This window comes from Castor canadensis, chromosome 18 (genome assembly GCF_047511655.1).
Source record: "Castor canadensis chromosome 18, mCasCan1.hap1v2, whole genome shotgun sequence".
In the NCBI taxonomy this organism is placed as follows: Eukaryota; Metazoa; Chordata; class Mammalia; order Rodentia; family Castoridae; genus Castor; species Castor canadensis.
Genome location: NC_133403.1, coordinates 35,049,893 through 35,074,943, shown reverse-complemented (window position 1 = coordinate 35,074,943; position 25,051 = coordinate 35,049,893). Strand labels below are relative to the sequence as shown.

Genomic DNA, 25,051 nt, shown 5'->3' with positions numbered 1-25,051 from the left:
AGCTGCTCTAAGCAATGACATTTTCAGTGCCCCCCACCACGATGGCATGAGGTCTGTGAAAGTGATTCCCATTCTACAGATGAGGATAACTGAGGCCAAAGCAGGTTGTCCCTGATGACCAGGACCAATCACTGAAAGACGCTGAAGCTTAGAAGGAGTAGAAGAAAGGAGGAGGAGGGTGAGGGTGAGGAAGAGGAGGGGAGAGAAGGAGAAAGAAGGAGGAGATGAAAGAAGAAGGAGGAAAAGAAAGAAGGAGGAGGGTGAGGGAGAGGAGGAAGGAGGAAGAAGGAAGAGGAGGAGAAGGAGGAAGAGGAGGAGGAGGAGGAGGAGGAGGAGAGGAATCCTGCTTCTTTGTTCCCCTTCTGGAACTCAGACCCCCCAGCTCTTTGGAGCCAGCATTACGCTGAGTTCTGGAATGCTTTGCCAGGCGGAGCAAGCTTTGCCATTCTGTCGCCTTCTTCTCCCACCCCACCTGCTTGTTGCTGTCTGCTGGTGTCACCCCCTGCATGCACAGCAGAGTCGAGCTGAGGGGAATGGGGCCTCCATCTGCCCGTGTTTCTGGCTGTCTGAAGGTAACTTTGCGTGGCACCCTTTGCCAGGAGGCTGAAAAGCCTTCTGCAGTGCCACCCGGCTCCCATCCCTGTCTGCAGAGTAAGCTGGTACCAGAGCCAGCCCCTGGTGCCACTCAGCCAGATGGCAGGGGAAGCAAAACAAAAGTGACCTTGTTAGCAGAATTGTCTTCCCCTGGAGAAGCTATTTTTGTTGGGATCGTGAACTGAAGTCGGCTCTGCTGAATTCTTCCCGGCCAGGATTGTGGAATGTTAATTTGTTCCAAAGTTCAGTATTTTGATTAGAACCAGGAGTGCCAGATTTTGTCAGAAATAGGGTAGGCTCACTCTCTCTCTCTCTCTCTCTCTCTCTCTCTCTCTCTCTCTCTCTCTCTGCCTCCCTCTCTCCCTCTTTCTTTCTCACTCTTTGTACAAAGTGAACATTGCAGCAGCTGCTCTGGAGAGCCCATCACAAATCAAGCTGAGGAGAAAACTAGCTCGCCCTGCAGCCGTGACCGCATTGACCTTATTTGCCACAGAGGCACCCAGACAGGGACAGAAGTACAGCAATACTGTTAGAACATGCTCTGGTTCACAAAGAGCCTGGCACAGACCTGGGACACAGTGGTCCTCAGGAAACACATGTACACCAAATAAAAAAACACAATTCCCCAAGACTTGGAGCCAGGCTGGCAGACTTTGTGCAACCAGGAGGTCAAGTTCAAAGGCAATTGCTTGGGGTCTGGATTCTGAGAACTGTCCATTTCCTTTTTGTCTTTGGTTCTCTTTCCTTCACTCCCTTCGCTTTCTCTTTTTCAGCGAGTTATGGAGCCAAGTAATGCATGGCTGTTTTTCTGCGTTACAAAATAAACACAGACAAGATGAGTGTCCCCACCCCGCCCCCCATTCCTGGCCCTCCAGGCTCCCCTGGTAATTAGGATCAGATGCTTCATGGTGGGCCACTTCACCAGGCTCGACATTATCAAATCTATTATCTGTTACCAGGCAGGTGGGTGAAAAGTGGGTTTTGTTTTGTCTCGTGGTGGATATGGTGACCCTGTGACAGTAGGAGCAGCAGCGGTGTGGACAAGTGGAGAGTCAGTTTCGTGGTGTGTGACCCCGATGGTGACAGTGGCTCTGTACAGGTTGGTGTGGAGCTGGACACATTTCTGACTCTTACTGAGTGCTTAGCTCAGACTGGCCTGGGTAGGTGTCCTGCAGGGCTGCCTTCTGTCACCGCCACCACCCTTTCCCCAGTCACTCAGGATGTGAACATCTTCACAAGTTTCCACATTTTCTAAGCCTGGGAAAGACCCCCAGTGGTGACGCTGGGTTCTGTCCCAACCACCGCAGAGATCTGTGTGACCTCTTCAATGCTCAACCAAGAGAAAGAAATGTAGGTCCCAGGACTTGGTGGCTTGTTTCTTTCAACAGGGACAACTCAGGCCCCAAGTGGAAAGGGACTTGAGGCACAGAGGTACAAAAGCCAGAGCCAAGTCGATATCCCACAAGCACCCTGGAGGTCTGGGTTAAGGATTCTGAGGTACAGCAGAGTTCACCAAGGAGATGCCAACTGGTAAGCGGTGCTCTGTGTGAACGAGGGGAATGGCTGACACCCCCCACTCCTCAGTCCCCTTTCACCCCTTTACCCCACCTGACCTCCCACCCCACTGATTTGTCTGCCCCAAAATAAGGCTTCACTTAGAGTAAGGGACAGACGTCTGCTGTATCCAGGCCCCGCTGGCATCCTCTCTGGACCTCCGTTTGGGATTCTGAAGGGTGTAGTGAACTTTTTTCCACCAGGGCTGCTCCACCCCCACCTAGCCACCCACGGGAGGCGCTTCTGGGGTGGGTGTCAAGAAGTGTGACACAGGTTTAAGAGCACTAGGAAGCCTGCAGCCAGCCCCGCCCTGCAAGTTGGATCAATGCAAGGGGGTAAGGAGGGGTGGTCGTGCAACCTGGACAGACAGGGGTTGGGCGGGCCGCCGCCCTAGAGGAGCCTGCCAGCCTCCCCTCCTCTCCTCTCCCCTCTCCAGGGCAGGAGAGCCATGCAGGGCTCTGCTGGAGGCTGTGGCTGCAAGCATCTGCAATTCTGCTTCCTGTGCAGACAGCCGTCTGTCCTTCTGCCCACCTCCCTCCAACTGCTCCCTTTCACCTCCCTCCCACAGGCTGTTCAGGTGTGCAGGCTTGGGCAGGTGCTCAGGCTGCATCCAGACCTGTCCAGGTCCCAGCAGCCATCTCTGCAAGTCTCCGCATGGGTCACTGGTGTGCCTGGCTTAAGGAAACCCAATAGGAACAAAGTCCCATTTGCGGGTGTCTACCAGTGGGGACCTGAACTGATTCCATGACCTCTTTCCTCCACAGGCTCTAGGTTAATGAGGGTAAGACGGACTGAATCACCTGGACCTTTTTCTTTCTCCTCCCCACCCCTCCTCCCCCCTCCTCCCCCCTTCTCCTCCTCCTCCTCCTCTTCCTCCTGCTTCTCTCTCTCTCTCCCCCTCCCCCCCCCTCTCATTTTGAGACAGAGTCCCACTATGTAACCCAGGCTGGCCTCAAACTCACCATTCTCCCACCTCAGCTTCCCAAGTTGATTAAAAGAGACCATAGTTGGGGGGCTCTATGGGATGCTAAGAGATCCCCTCTCCCGCTTCTGCCCCCACTATGCACTTCAGCTTCCACTTAAAAACCAGTAATTACCTGTGGGTGGGGGAACGCGTGGGGGAAGACTTCAGACTCAACCATTCTATGTGACTGTGAATTAAAGGTCAATTAAAAAGGAAGCTTGCGGGGCGGGGGGGAGGGAGAATGGTGGACGGGGTGAGTTCAAGTGTATTTGATATATTGTGAGAACTTTTGTAAATGTCACAATGTGCCCCCACCCAGCGCAGCGATTAGAAAAGGGAGAAATATGAGGGAAAAAAGGAAGTTGAAAGACCTAAGAAAAGAGTGAGGTGTTTATCAAATAAAGGATTGGGTTTAAATTTTTAAAATCTATAAACTGAGTTCAGAACACATCCATCTATAAAACAAGCATACCTAAGGCAAAGCTCTACCCCACAGAGATACTTTATGTACTTTGAGCAATCTGTTTGTGAGCACAGAGGTACCTTTAAAAGTCCTAACAGTCCCCTTTCACTTATGAGATGAAGATTCAGTGCTGCCTCGCTTCTCCTAGGATGTGTTGGGATTCACAATTCTACCTGTTCATTTCTTTACATTCACATGGAGAAGACCAGCCCCCTTCTGCTCAAGGATGACGTTTGCTTTCTCACTGCTGTATTCCCAGTGTCCAGAGTAATGTTTGTTGAATGAATGAATGAGCACATGAATGAATCTACTGGTAGATGTGGCCCTGCAAGGACCTGTAAGAATATATCGATGTGTACATCTGTGTTATTTTAATACATCCACTTCTGTGCCTGTCTGCATTACTAATGTGTGTTTTTATGGATTGAAAATTTATTTTTAGAGAATAAGATAAAATAAATTTATCTTAGCCCTGCCAGCTAAGATAATTTTATTGTTACTATGCTTTCGTTGTTGCTGGGGTTTTTTTGGGGGGTGGGGTTGGCAGCATTGGGGTTTGAACTTAGAGCTTCACATTTGCTACGCAGGTGCTCTAGCTCTTGAGCCACTCCCTCACCCCTTTTTTGTGATTTTTTTTTTTTGACTAGGGTCTAGAAAACTATTTGCCCTGGCTGGCCTCGAACTGTGAGCCTCCTGATCTCTGCCTCCTGAGTAGCTAGGATTACAGGCGTGAGCCACCAGTTTCCCTGCTACTTTTTTTTTTTTTTTATAAATAGGATACAAAGTGTACATATGAAGCCCTCAAATCCTAGGAGACAGTCAAGAAACAAAGTTTCCATGGTGAGAGGGTTTGGGAAATTTGGGATTAAAGTTCTCTGGAAACAGGGAAAGAAAATCCAGAATTTCTCAAACCCCTTTGGCCTTGGGACCCTGCTGGAACCCTCCTTTGGGGTGAATTTTGCAGGAAACACAGGTAAATGCTGAGCTAGAGGAAGTGTGTGAGTGAGAATTCCTCCAGGCTGGGATTAGGGAGAGCTGGAGGCAGGAAGCGTTCAGAAGTTTCTGTTTTTCATTCGCTCATTCGGTCACTCACTCACTCAACACACACTGCTGAGCAACCATTAAGCACCAAGTTTCATGAACGGCCCTGAGGATGTGAAGGTGGAGGAGGGTGAGCGCTACCTCAGTCAGGCCGGAGGTCTCACACACCAGCAGCCAATGGAGGCCATGGTCTCAGGTGCGAAAGTCCATAATTGGAAGGCATGTCAGGTAAGAAGTCATTTTCACTAGGGACAGAGACGACAGGAGGGCCGGGGAAGCAGTGCCAGAGGCTGCTCCTGCCTCGGTGGCAGAGCTGTGACAGACGGTGTGGCCGGGAAGCTGGGAACATCTCCTACTGGCCCTTCAGAGAGGAAGTGGTGACCCTTGTTCAGGACCAGCGTCCCCGGGAGGAAGAAGAGGAACCTCCTGGGACTGAAGGAAGTTAATGTCTTCAGCCTGACGCTCCAGAGGTAGACAGACAGCCTCGACCCGCACTTCCACCATGGCACCCTCTTCCTCCTCCGTCACCTGTGTCAGTCGGCCTCACAAACCTGTCCACCATCGGGGCTCCCCTGAGGACTCCACACCTCCCCGTGCTAGACAGATGGATGGCAGACAGATGGATGACAGATCGATGTCAGACAGACAGATGGATGGCAGATAGATAGATGGCAGATAGATGGATGATAGATAAATAGATGACCGATAGATAATAGATAGATGGATGATAGATAGATGACAGATAGAGATGGATGACAGACAGATGGATGACAGATAGATAATAGATAGGTGGATGATAGACAGATGACAAACGGATGATAGACAGCTGATAGATAGCTGGATGATAGATGACAGACAGCTGGGTGACAGATAGATGACAGATAGATGGATGATAGATATAAATGATAGATATGGTAGACTGATAGACAGACAGACAGACAATTCACATAAGAAGAATGCACCTCAGAGTGCATTCCGAGCTCTTCGCACAGTGCACACTGACCACCGCTCTGCAGTTCCAGAATATTCCAAGTCCTCCAGAGTAAAATCCCTCAACTCCTTCTGCAGTTTCCCTGCTTTCCTTTCTCCCCAGTCGTAGGAAACCACTAATCTACTCTGGTCTCCATAGAGTTGCTTATTCTGGACATTTCCTGTGAGTGGAGCCATGTGCTATGTGGCCTTTTGTGACTGGCTTCTCTCACCTCACAGGATGTTTTCAAGGTCTGTCTGCATTCCAGCACATATCAGAACTCCGTTCCTTTTTAACAGCCAAGTAATATTCCACCGCATAACTCTATGTTCATTTGACGGACTCTTGCTTGTTTCCACTTTCTGGCTATTGTGAAGTGTGCTGCTGTGAACACTCGTGTACTAGTATTTGTTTGAACACGTGCTTTCACCTCTTTAGGGCACGCATCTAGGAGTGGAGTTTAACTTTTTGAGCTAAATCATTTTCCATAACAGCCACACCACTCTGCATTCCCACAGCGACACACACGGGCTTCGACTTCTCCACGTCCTCGCCAGCATTTGCTCTTTTCCCTCCTTCTTTGTTTTCCTTTCTCTTAGTTATAGCTGTCCTACTGGGCGTAGAGTGGCTTGTCGCTGCTTTTACGACTGTGGCTTCCTCTGCCTGGATGTCCCCCTCAACAGTGCCATGTCCCCAAGTTCAAGTCAGAGGACACAGGGAGCATTTTCTGTTCCCCCATCGGTCCCCATCCTGAGCTCGTGCTGCTACTGTAATGTGAGGCATGGCCTGTCTCGTGACACTCGTTTCCCGGGACTTCACACACTCGGTGACGGAGGAGTCCCTCAGCCATGTCTGTCTCGAGCTTGTCGTGTCCCCAGTGCCCGGCACGGCAAGTTCTCGGAGTCGATGAGCAAACAGTGGCCATTTTTGTGCAGGTCCATTTTCCCTGAGAGATCATCTCCTTGAGAACAGAAAGAGTGCTCACTCTTGTGTCCCCAACGGCTCAGAATGTCCCGTCAGTGGCTGTGACGATGACCTGAGAAGGAGAGCGCTATGAGCAGTTCATCTGCAGAACTGGAGGAAGGAAATCCTGAGGAAGCCGGTGTCGGTGCCAGATTGGAATCCACCGGGCGGGTCTCGGGTTGGAACATTGCATAGGCTCTGAGTGAGCTGCCAGTGCTGGGCATCACGGGAGGGGTTGGTGGCATCGCGGGAGGGGTTGGTGGCATCTCGGAGCTCTTCGTTTTGCTTTGTTTTGTTACAGGGTTTTGCTGCTACCTTTGCCCTTGCTGGCCTGGATTCGAGATCCTCCTGCCTCTGCCTCCCCGGCAGCCTGAGTGACCGCGTGTGACCCCGTGTCTGGCTCTGGGACTACAGAAGGCCGAGCCTTAGAACAATTCCCTGGAACTGCCAGGGCTGGAGCCCATTCTGACCCGGCCACAGTCAGAACCGCCGAGCCCTACAGTGCGAGATGTGGTGAGGTTGCTGGAACTGTCCAGGTACGGTGACTATCCTATGTGACCGCAAACTCTCCAGGCTGGGGCTGGCCGGTCACCTGCATGTTGAGCAAGCACCCTGGGCAGGGGGACAGACACACCCTTCTGACACCCCAGGCCCTGCCTGCCCCCAGACACTGGGAGCCACCGAAGTGTGTGAAATGACACTCTTGGGACAACTGTCAGGTTGAATCACCTTTCTCCACCAGGGCACTCAAAGGAAAAGAAAAGTCACTGTTACGCCATAAGGAGCCACAGCTCAGAGAAGCTCCCACGAGGACAAAGTGGGGTCCCGGTCGTCTCTGCCTCCGTAAACCTGGACACTGCCCGTGGAGTGGAGTGTCCTTTACCAGGACGGAGGGGGACACAGTTAGCTCAGGAAGTGGGGCTCTGGGACCCAGATTAGACCAGTAAGGTGCAAGGGCCGCTGGGCCAAGCCTCAGCCTGAGGTCTTTGGGGTGTCAGGGGATGTGGTCACTGAACCATGTTGTCACATCTCCCAGAGGCCCACGGTGAGAGCTGCTGAAAGCTGAGTCCCCAGGGGCACTGCCCAAGCCAGGGACAGCTGCTGGCCCTCCCCGGGGCAGCCCTCAACCCAAGAGAGCACACAGGTCCTGTGGTGATTCTGAAAGGCCAGTCCAGCTCCCGGTGCTCCCTGGGACTGCCAGGCTCTGTGTCCAATCCGCCCTGTCTCCGTGTCGGTGTGGGGTATCCAGGAACCCTCCCCCCAAAAAACCTACACACATCCTGCCTCAGAAATGGACTTTCCTGGACCCGCCTAGGACAGGGGACGCAACGCAGTTTGGGGAAAATATTGTCTCCGGTAATACAGACCAGCTGTCCTCTTTCGATCTCTCCTTGACCTTCGATCGTCCATCCCCAATTAAGTCCAGGCGGGGTCTGCCTCTGTGGATGAGATTTAATAGGGACACTTTGGGGGCATTCTGGTTCTCCCATCCCCTTTCCTACTGATATCCTCAGATGTCATTCAACCCCCCTGTCTGGACACTTATCACTGATTTCCCACTGCTGTGGTCGCAGAGCGGCTTTTCTCTGCAGTGTCACCCTGTCTGTGCTCCCCCTGCTCCACCTCCCTGAGACTCTCCAAGCATCAGTTCGATGCCACAGGGCCTTTGCTCATGCTGGTTCTGCTGTCTAGCACCCACTTCACGCCTGATTCACTGAAATAACTCCTGCTTATTGTGCAGATCTCAGCTCAATCGTCTTTTCTTCAGGACAGCCTTTTCCACAGCCAATTCTTCCTCAGGCATAGTAATACCTCGAGGGGCCCACGAAAAAAGAAAAGGCTCAATTTCTTTTAAAAAATCAAAGAAGAAAAAGGTGACTATAATAATAATGACTATGTATTGATGACTCCTGCCTCAGTTTATTTGTGAAGCTGGATTTTGTTTTCCTTGATGAGAAAGGGACAAATCAATACAAGAGTCCCTAGGGCCTTTTTCAGACACCCCATTCCACCCCCACCCTCCAAGACCACTAGGGCGCGTCTCCTGCTCAATTCTTTCATTGTGCTGAGCCCTCTTCTGTCTGAGTACTCACCACTGCTGCTATTTTATACTTAACTCCTTGACCTTCAGGCTCCATGAAAGCAGGGACCCCATTAGTCTATGCAAACCTTGGTGTCTAACACCAAGCTGCAGGCTCGTCTACATAGACGCTTGGCTTGCACACCACCCACAAGAACCCACAATATGCCTTTAACAGCCTCCCTGCCCTGCACAGGAGGGAAAGGGTGGGGAGAGCAAGGCTGGAGGGAGCCTGGCTCACAGTGGACGTGAGAGAACTGGCCGTGCCCAGTGTCCCTCACTTGGGGAGTGACGGGGACCTTGTCTGATAGGTCATTCGTAATTACGCTCAGGTCAAGGGCTTTAGTGCTGATGAGTGTGGATGGCATCTGCTTACTGGGGCCATTTGAGCTGGGCTCCAGGATGCAGGGACTTTCATTAGAGGGTCTTTTTCCATTGGTGAAAACAGCTGCAAAGTGACCATCCAGTGAGGGACAGTGAAGCCAGAGGACCATAGTAGGAGGGTGGCTGACCTCCACGTTCAGAGAAGAGGTTGGGGACAAAGTAAATCTATGAGCCTGGGAGCAGCCAGGTGGGCAGCCCTGGGCCAGGTGCTCAGGGTGGACATAGTGAGGATGACTTTGACCTTTCTGCCCTTCAGAGGGAAGGTGGCCAGACAGGACACTTTGGAGAGCAGCACCTCTCCAGGAGGACACTCAAAGCCACCACTGCTCTCTCCAGGGACAGAAGATGTTGAGTCAAGCCAGGTGGAGAGAGGCTCACAGGAGGTCACAAGCAGCTAGCAGATGCTGCCGCGGCCAGGAGTGGGCCTGCTTCTGGCGGTGGCTCCCTCGTTCATTGTCACATGCCCTCCTGGCTGGAGTTCCAGCACCTTGGAGGGATGGGGTGGGAGGGTGGAGCCTAGAAGGAAACCCAGCTCCACACACATAAAACCCAAGCTGGGAGCAACCAGGATAGGCAGGCGGCCATGCGCCACCACCCTTTGTGTCCACACTAGATTTCAGCTTGGTGGCACAGTAGTTTCAAGTTCCCTTTGTCGGAAGGAGGTAGATTCTGGGAAGATGCCCTGGCTTTCTGAACATTCCCGCCCCTCACAGACCTAAAATTAAAAGATGGTGCTGAACAGTTATGGAATACATGTTAGTAGGTCGTATCATAAAGATACAAGTGATCCAAGCCAGGCGTCAGGGCTCATGCCTGTAATCCCAGCTACTCAGGAGGCAGAGAGATGGAGGATAGCAGATTGAGGCCATGCTGGGTAAAAAGTTTGCAAGACCCCACCTCAAGCAATAAAGCTCAGGCAGGTCTGGGCATAAACACGAGACCCTATCCCCAAAATAACTAAAGCAAAAAGGACTGGGGGCATGGGTCAAGCGGTAGAGCTCCTGCTTAACAAGTGCAAAGCCCTGCATTCAAACCCCAGGACCACCAAAAAAACCCCAAAAAGATACAGTGATCCAATCTTGCAAATCTGAATTGGGGTTATTTTGCTGATGGCTATCACGTGCAAATGCGTTTAATAGGTGATGTCACTGCCCTTCATTTGCAAGGGTGACAAAGGTCCCTAAAGACTGGATGAACCATGTAGTCTTTTGCTGTAAATAGCTGTTCAGATACAATTGACATGGCAGTGGCTTTCTGTGTGTTCACAGGGGTGTCTAACCATCACGGCTTCCTGACTGCCAGGCATCCGTGTCTGTCCTGAAAGAAACCTCACCCCAGCTGCAGTTAGTCCCAAGTTCTCTCTCTTGCACCCAGAAACCACTTCTGTTGCTATGCCTTTATTTACTCAGTGCATTTCACATAAAGAGAACCAAACAACAGTTGATCTTTGGGGAAGGTTTCTTTGGGGATGCAGTTGGCTTTATAGTCATCAGAACTACATCCTTTATTCACTGTCATGGCCAAATATTATTCTATGGTATGAAGACGTTTGAACTGCTTTGTTTGTTCATTCATTGTTTTTGCTTCCTAAGAAACTGCCAGATGAGACCAGAGGTGTGTGCTTACAACTGTAATCCCAGCTACTCAGGAGGAGGAGGTAGGAAGATCATGGTCCAACACTGGCCCTGGGCAAAAAGCCAGACCCTAGCTGAAAAAGGATGGAGGCATGACTCAAGCAGTAGAGCACCTGCCTAGCAAGCACAATGCCCTGAGTTCAAACCCCAGTACTGCCAAAAAAAAAAAAAAATCAGAAACAGCTGCCTGACTGCCTTCTAAAGTGGCTGTACTATTTTACACGCACATCGGCAGGGTTGAAGGGTTCCATTTTTTTCACATTCTAGACAATACTTGTTATATTCTAGCTTTTTTTATTATGTTACAGTCTACCTTTTTTTCTTTGAGACAAGGTATCCATGTCCCAGGCTGGCCTGGAACTCACCATTCTCCTGCCTCAGCCTCCTGAGTGCTGGGATTATAGGTGTGTAACAACGGGGTCGGGTCCCGTCTTTACTATAACAGCACATCAGTGAGTGTGATGTAGCCTCATTATGGATTTTATTTTCGTTTTCCTAATGGCCAGTGACACTTAGCTTTGTTTCATGTGCTTGTTGGGCCATTTGTAAGCCCTCTTTGGAGAAATATCCACTCAAATCTTTCCCCAATTTTTTGATTGGGTTGTCTTTTAATTACTGAGTTGCAAACATTCTTTATATTTTCTACAGACAACTTCATTATCAGATATGATTCATAATGCTTTTCTCTCATTCTGCAAGTTGTCTTTTTTCATTTAAAACAGGGTATTCCTAAGTAGCCCAGGCTGGCCTTGAACTCTCAATCCTCCTGACTCTTCTTCCTGAATGCTGGGATTACAATCATGGCCACAGCACTTGGCTTCTTTAGACTTCTTATCAATCTCGTCCTTGCCAGTGGTTGCTTTGTTTTCTGTTCTCTTTCTTGCTGCCAAGGGGCTTATGTCCCCAACAATTCCTTCCTTTCACTTTGGGGGATAAATGGGACAGAAATTGTAGGGGAAAATTGAGAGGCACATCAATAAAGAGGAAACCACCAACCCTGAAAAAAAAAATCAGTTGGCATACATTCTTTGCGGAACCTCCATTCTGGGTTCCACAGCAGTTGCACCAACTTAGATTCCTGCCAGTTCTACAGAGTTCCCTTTCCTCCACATTCTCACCAACACTCAGCATCTTCTGCTTTTTAAACACAGCCATTGTACCAGGTGTGAGGTGATATTCCGTGTCCAGGTGTATGTCCACAGGAACTGAAATCAGAACCTTGAGGAGAGGGCTGCACTCCCGTGCACAGTACAGCAGTCCTCACAGGAGCCAAGGTAAAAGAAACCCACAAACGGTGATGGTAAAGAAAATGTGCCATGGGGGTGACAGCTTCCTATCACCCAAGCCCCAGCCCCTTCCTCTCCTCCTCTACCTCTTCTTCCTCTTCTTCCCTCCCCTTCCCCTACCTCTACCTCTCCCCTCCTCCTCCTCCTCCTCCTTCTTCCTCCCTCTCCTTCTCTCTCTCTCTCCCTCTCTCTCTCCCTCTCTCTCCCCCTCTCTCCTTCCCGGCCACCACGATATAAACATTCTTCCTCTTCCACCATGCCCTCCGCCATGATGCTCTGCCTCAGCTCAGGCCCATAGCAATGGAACCAGGTGACCATGAACCGAAACTTCTGAAACCGTGAGCCAAAATAAACCTTCCCTCCTTTAAGTTGTTTTTCTTGGGTATTTTGTCACCGCAATGGAAAACTGGCACCATGTCTGTTCATGTGTCTTTTTATTCAGAGCCTCCCAGAGTGTACTTACTTATCTCATGGCAAAGCCAGCACACAAGAAGAGGGCTGGAAAAAATAAAGGAAAGAAGTGGCCTATGCATACAAAGGAATGTTCAATCACGGAAATCCTGCCCCTTGTGAAAACGCAGGTGAACCCAGATGACAAAAGCTAATTAAAATGAGCCAACACTGAAGGACTAATACTGCCTGACTTCCTCTCACATGGGGAATCAAAAAACATTCAAACTCATAGAAGCAAAGAGAAGAGCGGATGCAAGGGCTTGGAGCAGGGTAGAGGGGAGGTGTTAGCCAAAGAAGGTAAAACTTCATCTATGCAAATTGGTTTTGGTGGCACTGGGGTTTGAACTCAGGGTCTTGCATTTGCTAGGCAGATACCCTACCACTTGAGCCACGGCCCCCACCTGTTGCCTGTGCAAGATGAAGGAGTCCTAGAGAGGCACTGTACAGCACATGCCTGTACTGTATGCTAAAAAAATATGCTAACGGAGTAGCTGCTGTAGCTGGGATCTGAAATGTCTCCCAAAGCCCATATGTTAAAGGCTTCGTCCTCAGCCTGGTGTTCTTGGCAGGTGGTAGAACCTTTAAGAGGGGAAGGGGCTAGTGGGAGGTCTTCTGGTCATTGAGGGCATTCCCTTCAAGGGGACTGTGGGACCCCAGCCCCGTCCTCTTTGCTCTGCCGTGTGCTCCCACCATGATATGCTTCCTCACTACAGGCCCAAAAGCAATGGGGCCAACCAGTCAGGAACTGGGGCTGAGTGCAGCTCTGTGGCAGGGAGCTGCTGAGCACGCACAAGGCCCTGGGTTCATCCCCAGCTGCAGGCACACACACACCATGGACTAAACCGCCAAAACTATGAGCCCAAATACACCTGCTCTCTTTGTAAGTTGACTTATCTTAGGTATTTGTCATAGTGAGTCAGTTGACTAACACAGTAGATCTTATGTTACGTGTTCCTATCGCATAAAAATAATGAACTATGGGGGGAGACGACAGGGGCAATGTGAATAACGTACGATGTAGGTCTGATTGGAATTGTCACTTTGAATCCTCCCTGTACAATGAATATATCCTAATAAAAATTTTATAATAAAAAATAATAGTAATAATGAGGGCAGAAGGAAACTTCCGGAGGACAGAGTGTATTTACGGTGTTGAAGGTGGTGAGGGTCTCGTGGGTGTGTACTTAGCCCCAAACCATGTCACAGACAGGAACCGTGGACAACTTTTCAAATGTCAACCATACTTTCAATAAAGCGGTTCTTTAAAAAAAAATCACTTGACATGGATTTCAGAGTTTTTTTCTGGATTACATACAAAGATCTATCTGAAAGATTTTTCTTCTGACCTAACACCATCTGAAAACACTGAATTCTTTCCATCTTTTTCTCGTTAAGACAGAGTTTCACTATGTAGCCCAGGCTGGCCTCGAACTTGTGATCCTCCTCCTCAGCCCCCTGAATGCTGGAATTACAGCTGTGCTCTACTGTACCCAGATCTCATCTTTTCTTAAAAGACAGCTTTGTCTGGAGGAATGAAAGGAAAGATATGAGTTGGCAGAGTGGAATTTATGACAATTCAATAATGATTTAGAAAAAATAAAGCTGCTTAGCTAGGTGACAGATTCTATGCCACAGTGTTGCCATGCATATAAATTTGCACATGTCCTCACGTGACATGGGTCACACAGGCTGAAAACTGGGTGCCCAGGGGTTCAATCACCCCCACCACCCTAGGTATGCTGTTTTCAGCCAGGAGCTTGTCTTAAAATTCTTTTATTCAACATTTTAAAATGATAAAGAAAAATCTCCATTTCTGCTTTCTCTTGAGCGCACGAGAACCCAGTCCCACAAAGGCCACCCTTTGAGATGGATCACCTCTCTCGGTTGCCACGTTCCCAGGCGCACCCTGGTTCTGAAGCCAGGTCACGCTGTCACTCATCACCCACATGCACAGGTGTCGAGAGCCACTTACCTGGAACTAGTCCCTCACCAGATGCAGGGGGACCTGGTTGAGTGGGGCCAGGACAAAGGGGGCTGGCGTGTTTCTTTGCGAGACAAGGGTTGGTCACTCCTCCATGACTTACGGCGTGAACATGAGTGAGTACACATCTGTGAGTACACATCTGTCCATGGATGCCTGGCCTTCCCTCCCCTGTGGTCTTTTCTTCTTTTAAGTTTTTTTGAGGGGGGCATACTAGGGTTTGAATTCAGGGCCGCTTGTTTCCTGCCAGGTGCTCTGCCACCCCAGCCACACCTCCGCTCCTTTTTTTGCCTTGGTTATTTTTTTAAATAGGGTCTCTTATTTTTACCCAGGGCCAGCCTTGGACCACCATCCTCCTACCTACACCTCCTCATATCTGGGATTACAGACATACGCCATCATGTCTTGCTTCTTGGTTGAGATGGGAGTCTCACTAATTTGTTTTTGCCCAGGTCAGCCTTGAACCCCAATTCTCCTGATCGCTACTTCCTGAGTAGCTGGGATTACAGGAGGGAGCCTCTGTGACTCTGTGCTATCTTTTGGTATGTGTTTGTAACATCTCTCCCTCCTCTCAGAGCGTACGTTCTTTAAAGACTATCCCTAGAATTCCCTTCAATACTCACCTCCCCTGACTTCCCATCACACCTCCTATGGCCTTGTTGACCAAATGAGCCAAACACATATGCCCATGCGATGATAATGTCCATTTATTAAGTGCTTACTGTATGCTCCACTCCCCGCTAAGCACCTTCTCACCAGTCCTATGAAGCAGGCCCAGTCTCTTCCCAGTGAGGCACAACGACAGTCAGTGCGTCCAGAACAGGAGGGTAAATGATGGCACCAGAACTTGAACTCAGCTGGTGAGATTCAGATCTCGGTCTCTCACCACTGCTCTCCATGGCTTTTAGGTGGCTGTTCCTATGATGTGAGGCCTCTTTGTTAACCTCATGGGAGAAACTGAGGCACGGAAGAGATGTGTGCCTCACCAGGACCAGGTGGAGCCTGAGTGGCTGGGGCTTCCTTCTGAATGGGCCATGGGTGACTTCCCTGCTCCGTGTCACATAGGGGCCTGATTCTCTTTGTCACAGTCCTTTCCTTCCCTCGCTATCTTCCCATCGGGGATTCAGAGACAGCGCTGAGAACATTACAAGAGCCCATCCAGAAAAAAAATGCCTTTTCTCACTAAAAACTTTAAAAAGAAAAACAAGCTATATCCCACAAGGAGATACACTGTAATTCTTACACCTTAAATTAACTGCCTTACTGAATACAAGAAATTTCCTAACATGACTGTCATGCCTAAAAGCTGCTAAAATGTTGAAGCTGGGATACACCTGAAATGTGTCAGCAGGCGCAGAGAGGCAGCATCACTCGCTGGGACCACCAAGTGTCATCGTCGCCATCATGCCCTCCTCTAGGAACCTCTTGAAAATGAGCCCTGGAGGTGGGTGCTGTGATGGGAAGGCATGGCTCCGAGCTCAATGGACACAAAGTCGTCCCAGTGTCATCTGAACAAGTCAGCAGCAGAGTCTGGGCTGGAATTACTTCGTTCCATACAAATCAGCAATGACTGAGCATCCTCCAGGTGTTGGCCCTGCAAGACCCACTGGGAACTTGGAGTTAAGTTAGATGCTTTCAGCCAGGCACTGGTGGCCACGCCTGTAATCCTAGCTACAGGAGAGACTGAGTTCTGGAGGATCAAAGTTCGAAGCCAGCTCTGGGTAAATAGTTCATGAGACCCTCCCCCATCTTCAAAATAATCAGAGCAAAATGGACTGGAGGGTGGCTCACATTGTAGAGCTCCTGCTTTGTAAGTGCAAAGTCCTGAGTTCAAACCCCAGTCCCACCAAAAAATTAAAACTTCTCTCTTTCTCTCTCTCTCTCTGTCTCTTCCTACAGGGTCTCTGTGCTTGGCTTAGGAAAAAGTGGCCCAGACCTGGACCCCCAAGCAACCCTGACACCTCCACAGAATTGACCAGAAGGTCCAGCTCTGAGGCCTGGCAGCCTCTGGTGGCAGAAGCCCTGCCTGCTGTGACCTTGGGCTTCCCCTTGGGACCACCCTCCTCACCCGCCGTGTCCAGCCTCCTTCAATGATCACCCCACAAGGTAAAGCCTGGGTGCCAAGGGGGGTCTAAGGAAGCTAAAAAAAATTAGCTGAATTCTTAAATCACTCCTTAGCCCAAAATAAATCCCAAGTGGATTAGAGTCCAATTTAAACATAAAAGCCATAAAAAGCCTGAGCAGGGAGAAAACAAAGGTCATTAAATATATATATACTCATCAGAGGAAAAGGCAAACCCCAAACCCAAAAACCATAAAGAAAAGATTAAGAGGTCCAACTGGATAAAAATTAAAATCCTCTATGCAGTGAAAAAATTGCAAGTATGAACAATAAATTGGGAAATATATCTGTAACACATTTGTTTTTTAGTATTCAGAGAGCGTTTCTGTATTGCCATGAGAAGGACAAAGGTGAAACACAAAATGTACACAAGATGCAAAAAACAGTTCATAGAAGAAATGTAAGCGGCCAATAAACAGAGGAGAAACTGCCCTGGTAAAGCACGCAGATGAGAGGGAGCCAATTCTTCAGCAGTCAGATTGGCGAAGGTGAAACACGTCCGTAACACCCAGGGTGCAGAGCCGTCATCCTTGCTCTTCCTTAGGGGAGTGAGAACTGGTGCGGCTGTTCAGAGCACGGCTGAGCAATGTCTACCAGAATTTAAAGCAAGCACCCCCCCATAGCTAGCTGTCCACTCCCAGGATTTTATTTGATTCTTCACAGACATTTGCCAAGCATGCCACGATGTACACAGAAGGGCGTTTCAGCAGAAGCAGTATTTGTAGGAGGTCGTTATGCAGTAATTGGGAATCCATCCACGTAAAAGAATGAGGAAGTCTACGTGCGCTAACATGGAGAGATAGCCAAGATAAGACCTGAAGGCCGGGTGTGGGGGTACACGCCTGTAATCCCAGATGAAGCAGGAGGATGTCAAGTTTGAGGCCAGTCTGGGCTACGCAGTGAGACCCTGTCTCGAAATAAAAAAATAAAAAAAAAGAAGGGCTGGAAAGGTAACTCAGTGGTAGAGAGTGTGCCTAGGGTGCACAAAGGCCTGGGAGGGAGAGAGGAAGGAGGGAGGAAGGAAGAAAGAAAGGAAAGATGGAAGGAAGGACGGAAGGATGGAAGGAAGGTCAGTGTGAACTTACTAACTGAACGGACTTGGGTTGGTCACTCGACTTCCTGTGCCTCAGTTCCCTCCCTGGTGAAATGGGGACAGAACAATGCTCACATTACAGGATTAGACTGCATACTATGTAGGAGACCCTCGGAAAATATGGCTGCTAAAAGCAATTCGATTGTGTTGACTTTTGACAATTAAGACATTCATGGTGCTTACTAAGCACCTTCCAGATATTGGCATTTCCAATTTTTTCATGCTTTTATTACCATGAAGCAGAAGAGGGAGAAATACAATGGTGTCTAGAGCATGTACATAGCTTTATACTTAAAAAGAAACAACCCTTGCCAGTTTGAATTGCATATGCAGAAAACAAAAGAAAATGTGCCACAGGAGGGAGGACTGTGTCGTTGGAAGGCATTGACTGGGGACAGTAATGGAAATGAAACTTTCCACTGTAAACCGTTTTGGCTATCCAATCATCCACATGTATTAATTGGTCAAAAGTCAATGCAATTTAAAATTAAAACATAAGTCAGGGTGGGCACAGTGGTACACACCTGTAATCCCAGCTATGTGGTAGGCTGTATGTAGGAGGATCATGGTTTGAGGTCAGCCAGGGCCAGAAATCAAGACCCTACCTGAAAAATAAATAAAGTAATAATGGCTCGGTGTGTGATTCAAGTAGTACAGTGCCTGTCCAGCAAGTACAAGGCCCTGAGTTCAAATTCTAGTACTGCAAAAAATAAAATAAACCCTATACACACAAATAGGAAATATTCTATTTCTTATACAAATAGAAAACCTCAGGAAAGCTAGTCATGGTGGCTTCATCTGGGGAGTGAGAGCAGGTCCTAGTGAAGACTTTCACTGTCATTTCTCTCCTATACCACTTATTACTGCATTAAAAAAAACCCAGAATGCCTATTCGAGCCTTATAGCACAAACAAGTTGAAGAAGATAAAGGCGAGAGCACAGCTACCTGTTCTCAGGGTGTGGGAGGCTGGTCCTGCTAAGGATCTATTGGTGGGGTGGCCGGCCGACCCCACGGGACAGCTGGGTATGCAACAGTGACTGTGGCACTGCATTTCATTGTGACACAGGGTATTTCTCCCATCCATCTCCCTTCAGTAACAACAGAATCAATATTCACTTAAAAACCTCTGCTGGCCTCCAGCTGCCTGCAGGAAAAGTCCATCCTCTCATGCAGCATGGAAGTCCTCTGCCCCAGTCTCCCCTGCACCTCTCTGGATTCACTTGTCTTCACTGCGTTCAAGCCATTCCAACCAGTGTGGTTAGATGCATAGAACCTGGTCCAGTCAAAGCCAGTGACCTTGGCCAAGCCATCCAGCCCCTCCCAGCAGCATCTGAGTCATCTGGAAAACAGGGACAGGACCACTTGGCCTTGCAGTCCTGTCCTTGGAGGATGCAATCAGGTGATGGGTCCAGCACACAGGAAACTGAACAATGCTATGGATGGCTTTCAAAAATTAAAACAATATATGACTACCAAGCCACCACTACAAAAGATTCTCCAAGGAATTCTGCACACAGATAATGAAAGCAAACAAAACCATGAAAGGGCAGGCAATACCAAACCACAGGAGAAGAAAAGGGAAGAAAACAGAGAGTAACACTGATTCAGCAGCACACGATCAAATCTTTAAACAACAAAGACAACTACATGACAGGGATCACCACTTATTTATCAATACTAACACTGAATGTTAATGGACTAAACTCCCCCATCAAAAGACAACGACTGGCAAACTGGATAAAAAAGGAAAATTCAACAATCTGCTGCCTACAGGAGACCCACCTCATCAATAGAAACAAGCACTGGCTGAGAGTGAAAGGCTGGAAGAAGATTTACCAAGCCTATGGTCCCCCAAAACAGGCAGGGGTAGCAATACTTATCTCCGACAAAATAGACTTCAAACCTACATTGATCAAACGAGATAAAGAAGGACATTCCATACTAATAAAAGTGGAAATAGACCAAAAGGAAATAACAATTATCAACCTATATGCACCCAACGTCAATGCACCCAATTTCATCAAACATACTCTGAAGGACTTAAAAGCATATATAGACTCCAACACAGTGGTAGTGGGAGACCATAATACCCCCCTATCACCAATAGGGGGGTCATCCAAACAAAAAAAATCAATAAAGAAATCCGAGAACTAAATCACACCATAGATCAAATGGACCTAGCTGATGTCTACAGAATATTTCATCCAACTTCTGCACAATATACATTCTTCTCAGCAGCCCATGGAGCCTTCTCCAAAATAGATCATATCCTAAGGCACAAAGCAAATATAAGCAAATATAAGAAACAGAAAAAATACCATGCATTTTATCTGCCCACAATGCATTAAAACTAGAAATCAACAACAAAAACAGCAGTAAAAATCATGCAAACAATTGGAAGCTAAACAACACATTGCTTAGTGACGAATGGGTCATTGATGACGTAAAAGAGGAAATTAAAAGGTTCCTGGAAGTTCATGAAAATGAAAACACGACCTACCAGAACCTATGGGACACAGCAAAGGCAGTCCTAAGAGGAAAGTTTATAGCCATGAGTGCATATATTAAACAGACTGAAAGATCTCAAATCAATGACCTAATACTACAGCTCAAACTCCTAGAAAAACAAGAACAAGCAAATCCCAAAACAAGCAGAAGAAAAGAAATAATTAAAATAAGGGCTGAAATCAATGAAATGGAAACAAAATAAACCATACAAAGAATCAATGAAACAAAAACCTAGTTCTTTGAAAAAATAAATAAGATTGACAGACCCCTGGAAAACCGACTAAAATGAGGAGAGAAAAAAATCCAAATCAGAAATGCAAAAGGGGAAATAACAACAAACACCACAGAAATCCAGGAAATCATCAGAGACCACTTTGAGAGCCTATACTCTAATAAATTTGAAACTCTTGAAGAAATGGACAGATTTCTAGAAACTTACAACCACCCAAATCTGAACGAAGAAGATATTAATCACCTGAATAGATCTATAACACAAAAAAGAAATTGAAGCAGCAATCAAGAGCCTCCCAAAAAAGAAAAGTCCAGGACCTGATGGATTCACTGCTGAATTCTATCAGATATTTGAAGAAGAACTCATACCAACCCTCTTTAAACTGTTGCATGAAATAGAAAGGGAAGGAAAACTGCCTAACACATTTTATGAAGCCAGTATTACACTTATCCCAAAACCAGACAAAGACACCTCCAAAAGGAGGACTATAGGCCAATCTCCTTAATGAACATTGATGCAAAAATCCTTAATAAAATAATGGCAAACCGAATTCAACAACACATCAAAAAGATCATTCACCACAACCAAGTAGGCTTCATCCCAGGGATGCAGGGGTGGTTCAACATACGAAAATCAATAAACGTAATAAACCACATTAACAGAAGCAAGACAAAAACCACTTGATCATCTCAGTAGATGCAGAAAAAGCCTTTGATAAGATCCAACATCATTTCATGATAAAAGCTCTAAGAAAACTAGGACTAGAAGGAAAGTTCCTCAACATTGTAAAGACTACATATGACAAACCTACAGCCAATATCGTACTTAACGGTGAAAAACTGAAACCATTCCTCCTAAAATCAGGAATGAGACAAGGATGTCCACTATCTCCACTCCTATTCAACATAGTACTGGAATTCCTAGCCAGAGCAATTAGGCAAGAAGAAGGAATAAAAGGAATACAAATAGGTAAAGAAACTGTCATAATATCCTAATTTGCAGACGATATGACCCTATAAGGACTCCAAAAAACTCTACCCAAAAACTCTTAGACACCATAAACAGCTACAGTAAGGTGGCAGGATACAAAATCAACCTACAAAAATCATTAGCTTTTCTATCCACCAACAATGAACAAACTGAGAAGGAACACATGGAAACAACTCCATTCACAATAGCCTCAAAAAAATCAAATACCTAGGAGTAAATTTAACAAAGGATGTGAATGACCTCTACAAGGAGAATTACAAACTACTGAAGAAAGAGATCGAGGAAGACTACAGAAGATGGAAAGATCTCCCATGCTCATGGATCTGTAGAATCAACATAGTAAAAATGGCTAAAAAAAAAAAAATGGCTATACTCCCAAAAGCAATCTACATGTTTAATGCAATTCCCATCAAAATCCCAGTGACATTCATCACAGAGATTGAAAAATCCACTCTAAAGTTCATTTGGAAACACAAGAGACCATGAATAGCCAAGGCAATACTGAGCAAAAAAAGCAATGCTGGAGGTGTCACGATACCCAACTTCAAACTATATTACAAAGCAATAGCAATAAAAACAGCATGGTACTGGCACAAAAACAGACATGAAGAGCAGTGGGACAGAATAGAGGACCCAGATATGAAGCCACACAACTATACCCACCTCATTTGTGACAAAGGTGCCAAAAACATACGATGGAGAAAAGACAGCCTCTTCAACAAATGTTGCTGGGAAAAGTGGTTATCCATCTGCAAGAAACTGAAAACCAGATCCATGTTTATCACCCTGTACTAGTACCAACTCAAAATGGATCAAGGACCTTAATATCAGACCCCAAACTCTGAAGTTAGTACAGGAAGGAGCAGGAAACACTGTGGAACTAATAGGCATAGGCAAGGACTTCCTCAACGGAACCCCAGCAGCCCAGCAACTGATGGACAAATGGGACTTCATAAAATTAAAAAGCTTCTGCACAACAAAAGAAATGGTCTCTCAACTGAAGAGACCACCCACAGAGTAGGAGAAAATACTCGCCAGGTACACATCAGACAACAGACTGATAACCAGAATATATGGGGAACTTAAGAAACTAAACTCTCCTAAAATCAATGAACCAATTAAAAAATGGGCAACTGAACTTAACAGAACTTTCTCAAAAGAAGAAATTCAAATGACAAAAAAACACATGAAAAAATGCTCACCATCTGTAGCCATAAAGGAAATGCAAATCAAAACCATACTAAGATTCCACCTCACCCCTGTTAGAGTAGCCATCATCAAAAACACCACCACCAACAGGTATCGGTGAGGATGTGGGGAAAAAGGAACCCTCTTACACTGCTGGTGGGAATGTAAACTAGTACAACCACTCTGGGAAAAAATTTTGAGACTTCTTAAAAATCTAAACATAGATCTACCATTTGATCCAGCAATACCACTCTTGGGGATATACGCAAAAGACTGTGACACAGGTTACTCCAGAGGCACCTGCACATCCATGTTTATTGCAGCACTATTCACAATAGCCAAGTTATGGAAACAGCCAAGATGCCCCACCACTGACGAATGGATCAAGAAAATGTGGTATCTATACACAATGGAATTTTATGCAGCCATGAAGAAGAACGAAATGTTATCATTCGCTGGTAAATGGATGGAATTGGAGAACATCATTCTGAGTGAGGTTAGCCAAGCTCAGAAGACCAAAAATCGTATGTTCTCCCTCATATGTGGACTTTAGATCTAGGGCAAATGCATCAATGTGGTTGGACTTGGATCACATGATAAGGGGAGAGCACATTTGGGTGATATAGAAATAGGTAGAAAACCCAAAACATGAAAGCATTTGATGTCCCCACTCCAAAGGAACTAATACAGAAACCTTAAAGCGACAGAGGTTATCATAAGAAGGGGATCAGGAACCAGGGTAAAGATCAGTTAGAGATGAATCAACCTTGGTCACAACGCGTGTACATGAAAGCAATGCTAGGAATACTTCTGTACAGCTATCCTCAACTCAGCTAGCAAAAACGCTTTGTCTTCCTTGTTAGGCTTCTCTTTCTTCCACAAAACTAGTGATAAAGGCAGAACAGGACCTGCCTGGAGCTGAGAGGGGGAAGGGGGAAAAGGATGGGGAAGGAGGGCAGGGGGGAGAAATGACCCAAACAATGTATGCACATGTGAATAAATGAATGATTAATAAATAAATAAACAAAACAAAACAAGAACAAAATAAAAAAAACTATACAACTCCAGATAAGCAATTCTTTAAAATGAATCGCGAGTAGAGCCCCCTGCCACACAAGGTGACGCATGCCAGCTTCAGAAGGCGTGTTCTGGTTCTACAGCTGCCTGGAAATTTCCTTCACCCTTGTCTGCCTCAGTTTCTCTGATTTGTAGAATGGAGCCAGGCAATCTACCATTTGTGAAGATTCAAGGAAATTTAAGCCCTGGATTTGGAATTCTTATTGTACCTTCCAAGCACTGGCGTATTAGCTAGACCCGCCTGATTACATCCGAGGAGATGGCTTGCATTAATTTTGTCTAAATGTGACAGAAATTAGACAGGTCACCTATGAAAAAAAGTTCCTGGGGTCTGCGAGAGTGATACCCAAACAACACGGCTGTATCTGATTACCAATGAAGGCTGTGTGCATGTGTGCACGCGTGTGTGTGTGTGTGCACGTGTGTGTGTCCTTAAAGCCTAAATACAGGGTACTGGGTCAACAAACGATGCCTTTTTTGCAATATGCCAGCTATCATGGGTTTCCGGGCAAGATATTATTTCTGATAAATAGATATGGACAATAGATGATGTCTAAATTAATATCTCTAAAAGACGCCTCTCTTCTGCAGCTCGCCCAAGATGGGGACACCCGTGTCTAAAGAGGCTGCCCGCAGATGCCAGACGAAAGATTTTCTTTGCGTGACAATTCGAGCCTCCTGCTGCAATTAACTCTTTCTCCCCTCCCTCTCCTCCTTCATCTCAGGCGATGAGGCTCAGAAAACAGGGGGCCTGAATTTTCCTCCCGCTGATGGAAGTTGATTAGCAGTCAGGTGGAGTGCTCAGGGGACAACACAGTGGATTAATTAAATCACTTCTCCTGGCTAAGTGGTGACACTTTGATTTATAGCAGAGCTCACTCAACCAGACAGCAGCTTTCTTTGCATGCTGAAGGAAGAACGACCAAACTGGTGGCCAGTGGTTGGAGACGAAGGGCTTTGCAAACTATAAACACAATCATCCTTGGGGTTAAGGTAGAATCCCCTCCCTGGCCGGGCTCTTGTTTCCTGGGTGGATGAGTCACCCAGGAGAGGAACCAGAGAGGAGGAACTGAGGCAGGCCATGTGTGGAATTCTATCAAAACCCCCACAGAGAAGGGGGCACCAAATGGTTCAGCTCAGGTTTCTCCAGGTCTATGTCTTGATTCACCCTGAAGTCCTAGCCTAGTGACTCAGGTCCCCTGGTGATTCATAAGAAGCCCCCAGCTCAAAATGGCTGAGCTTCTGAAGGGCGTTTTTGTTCTTTTGTAATTAACTCGTCATGGTTGTGTGCATTTGTGGGGTACACTGTGATAGTTTGATACATGTCTACAATGTGTAAAAAGTAAGTCATTCCTTAACTTTCGCAGTCTTGGGGTCGTGTCTTCTAGCTGTTCGTAAAACAGAGTTGTGAAAATAGTTATTGAAGTCGGGTGTAGTGGCCATGCCTGCCATTCCAGAACTCAGGAGGCTGAG

The 25,051-nt window shown here is 47.1% G+C and overlaps 1 protein-coding gene across 15 annotated transcripts in view; it reads right to left on the bottom strand.

Annotated features, from left to right (window-relative positions):
• Spring1 (SREBF pathway regulator in golgi 1) overlaps positions 1 to 25,051 on the bottom strand; it is a 94,009-nt gene that overhangs the window by 30,185 nt on the left and 38,773 nt on the right. Inside the window, exons 5-8 of one of the 15 annotated variants that reach the window (XR_012443482.1) lie at positions 21,977 to 22,072; positions 18,107 to 18,187; positions 17,575 to 17,627; positions 15,059 to 17,396 (exon numbers count right to left, since the gene is read on the bottom strand). The exons of 2 other annotated variants lie outside the window; for them this stretch is intronic. Coding sequence is in view for 2 of the 13 variants with exons in the window: in XM_074060841.1 (XP_073916942.1) it covers positions 7,557 to 7,988 (432 nt within the window). In the remaining 11 variants the exon portion in view is untranslated. Of the gene's footprint in view, positions 1 to 3,073; positions 7,989 to 15,058; positions 18,188 to 21,976; positions 22,073 to 25,051 lie in introns of those variants that run through there. 12 more of the 15 variants (XR_012443484.1, XR_012443481.1, XR_012443480.1 and 9 more) reach the window with 12 other exon arrangements.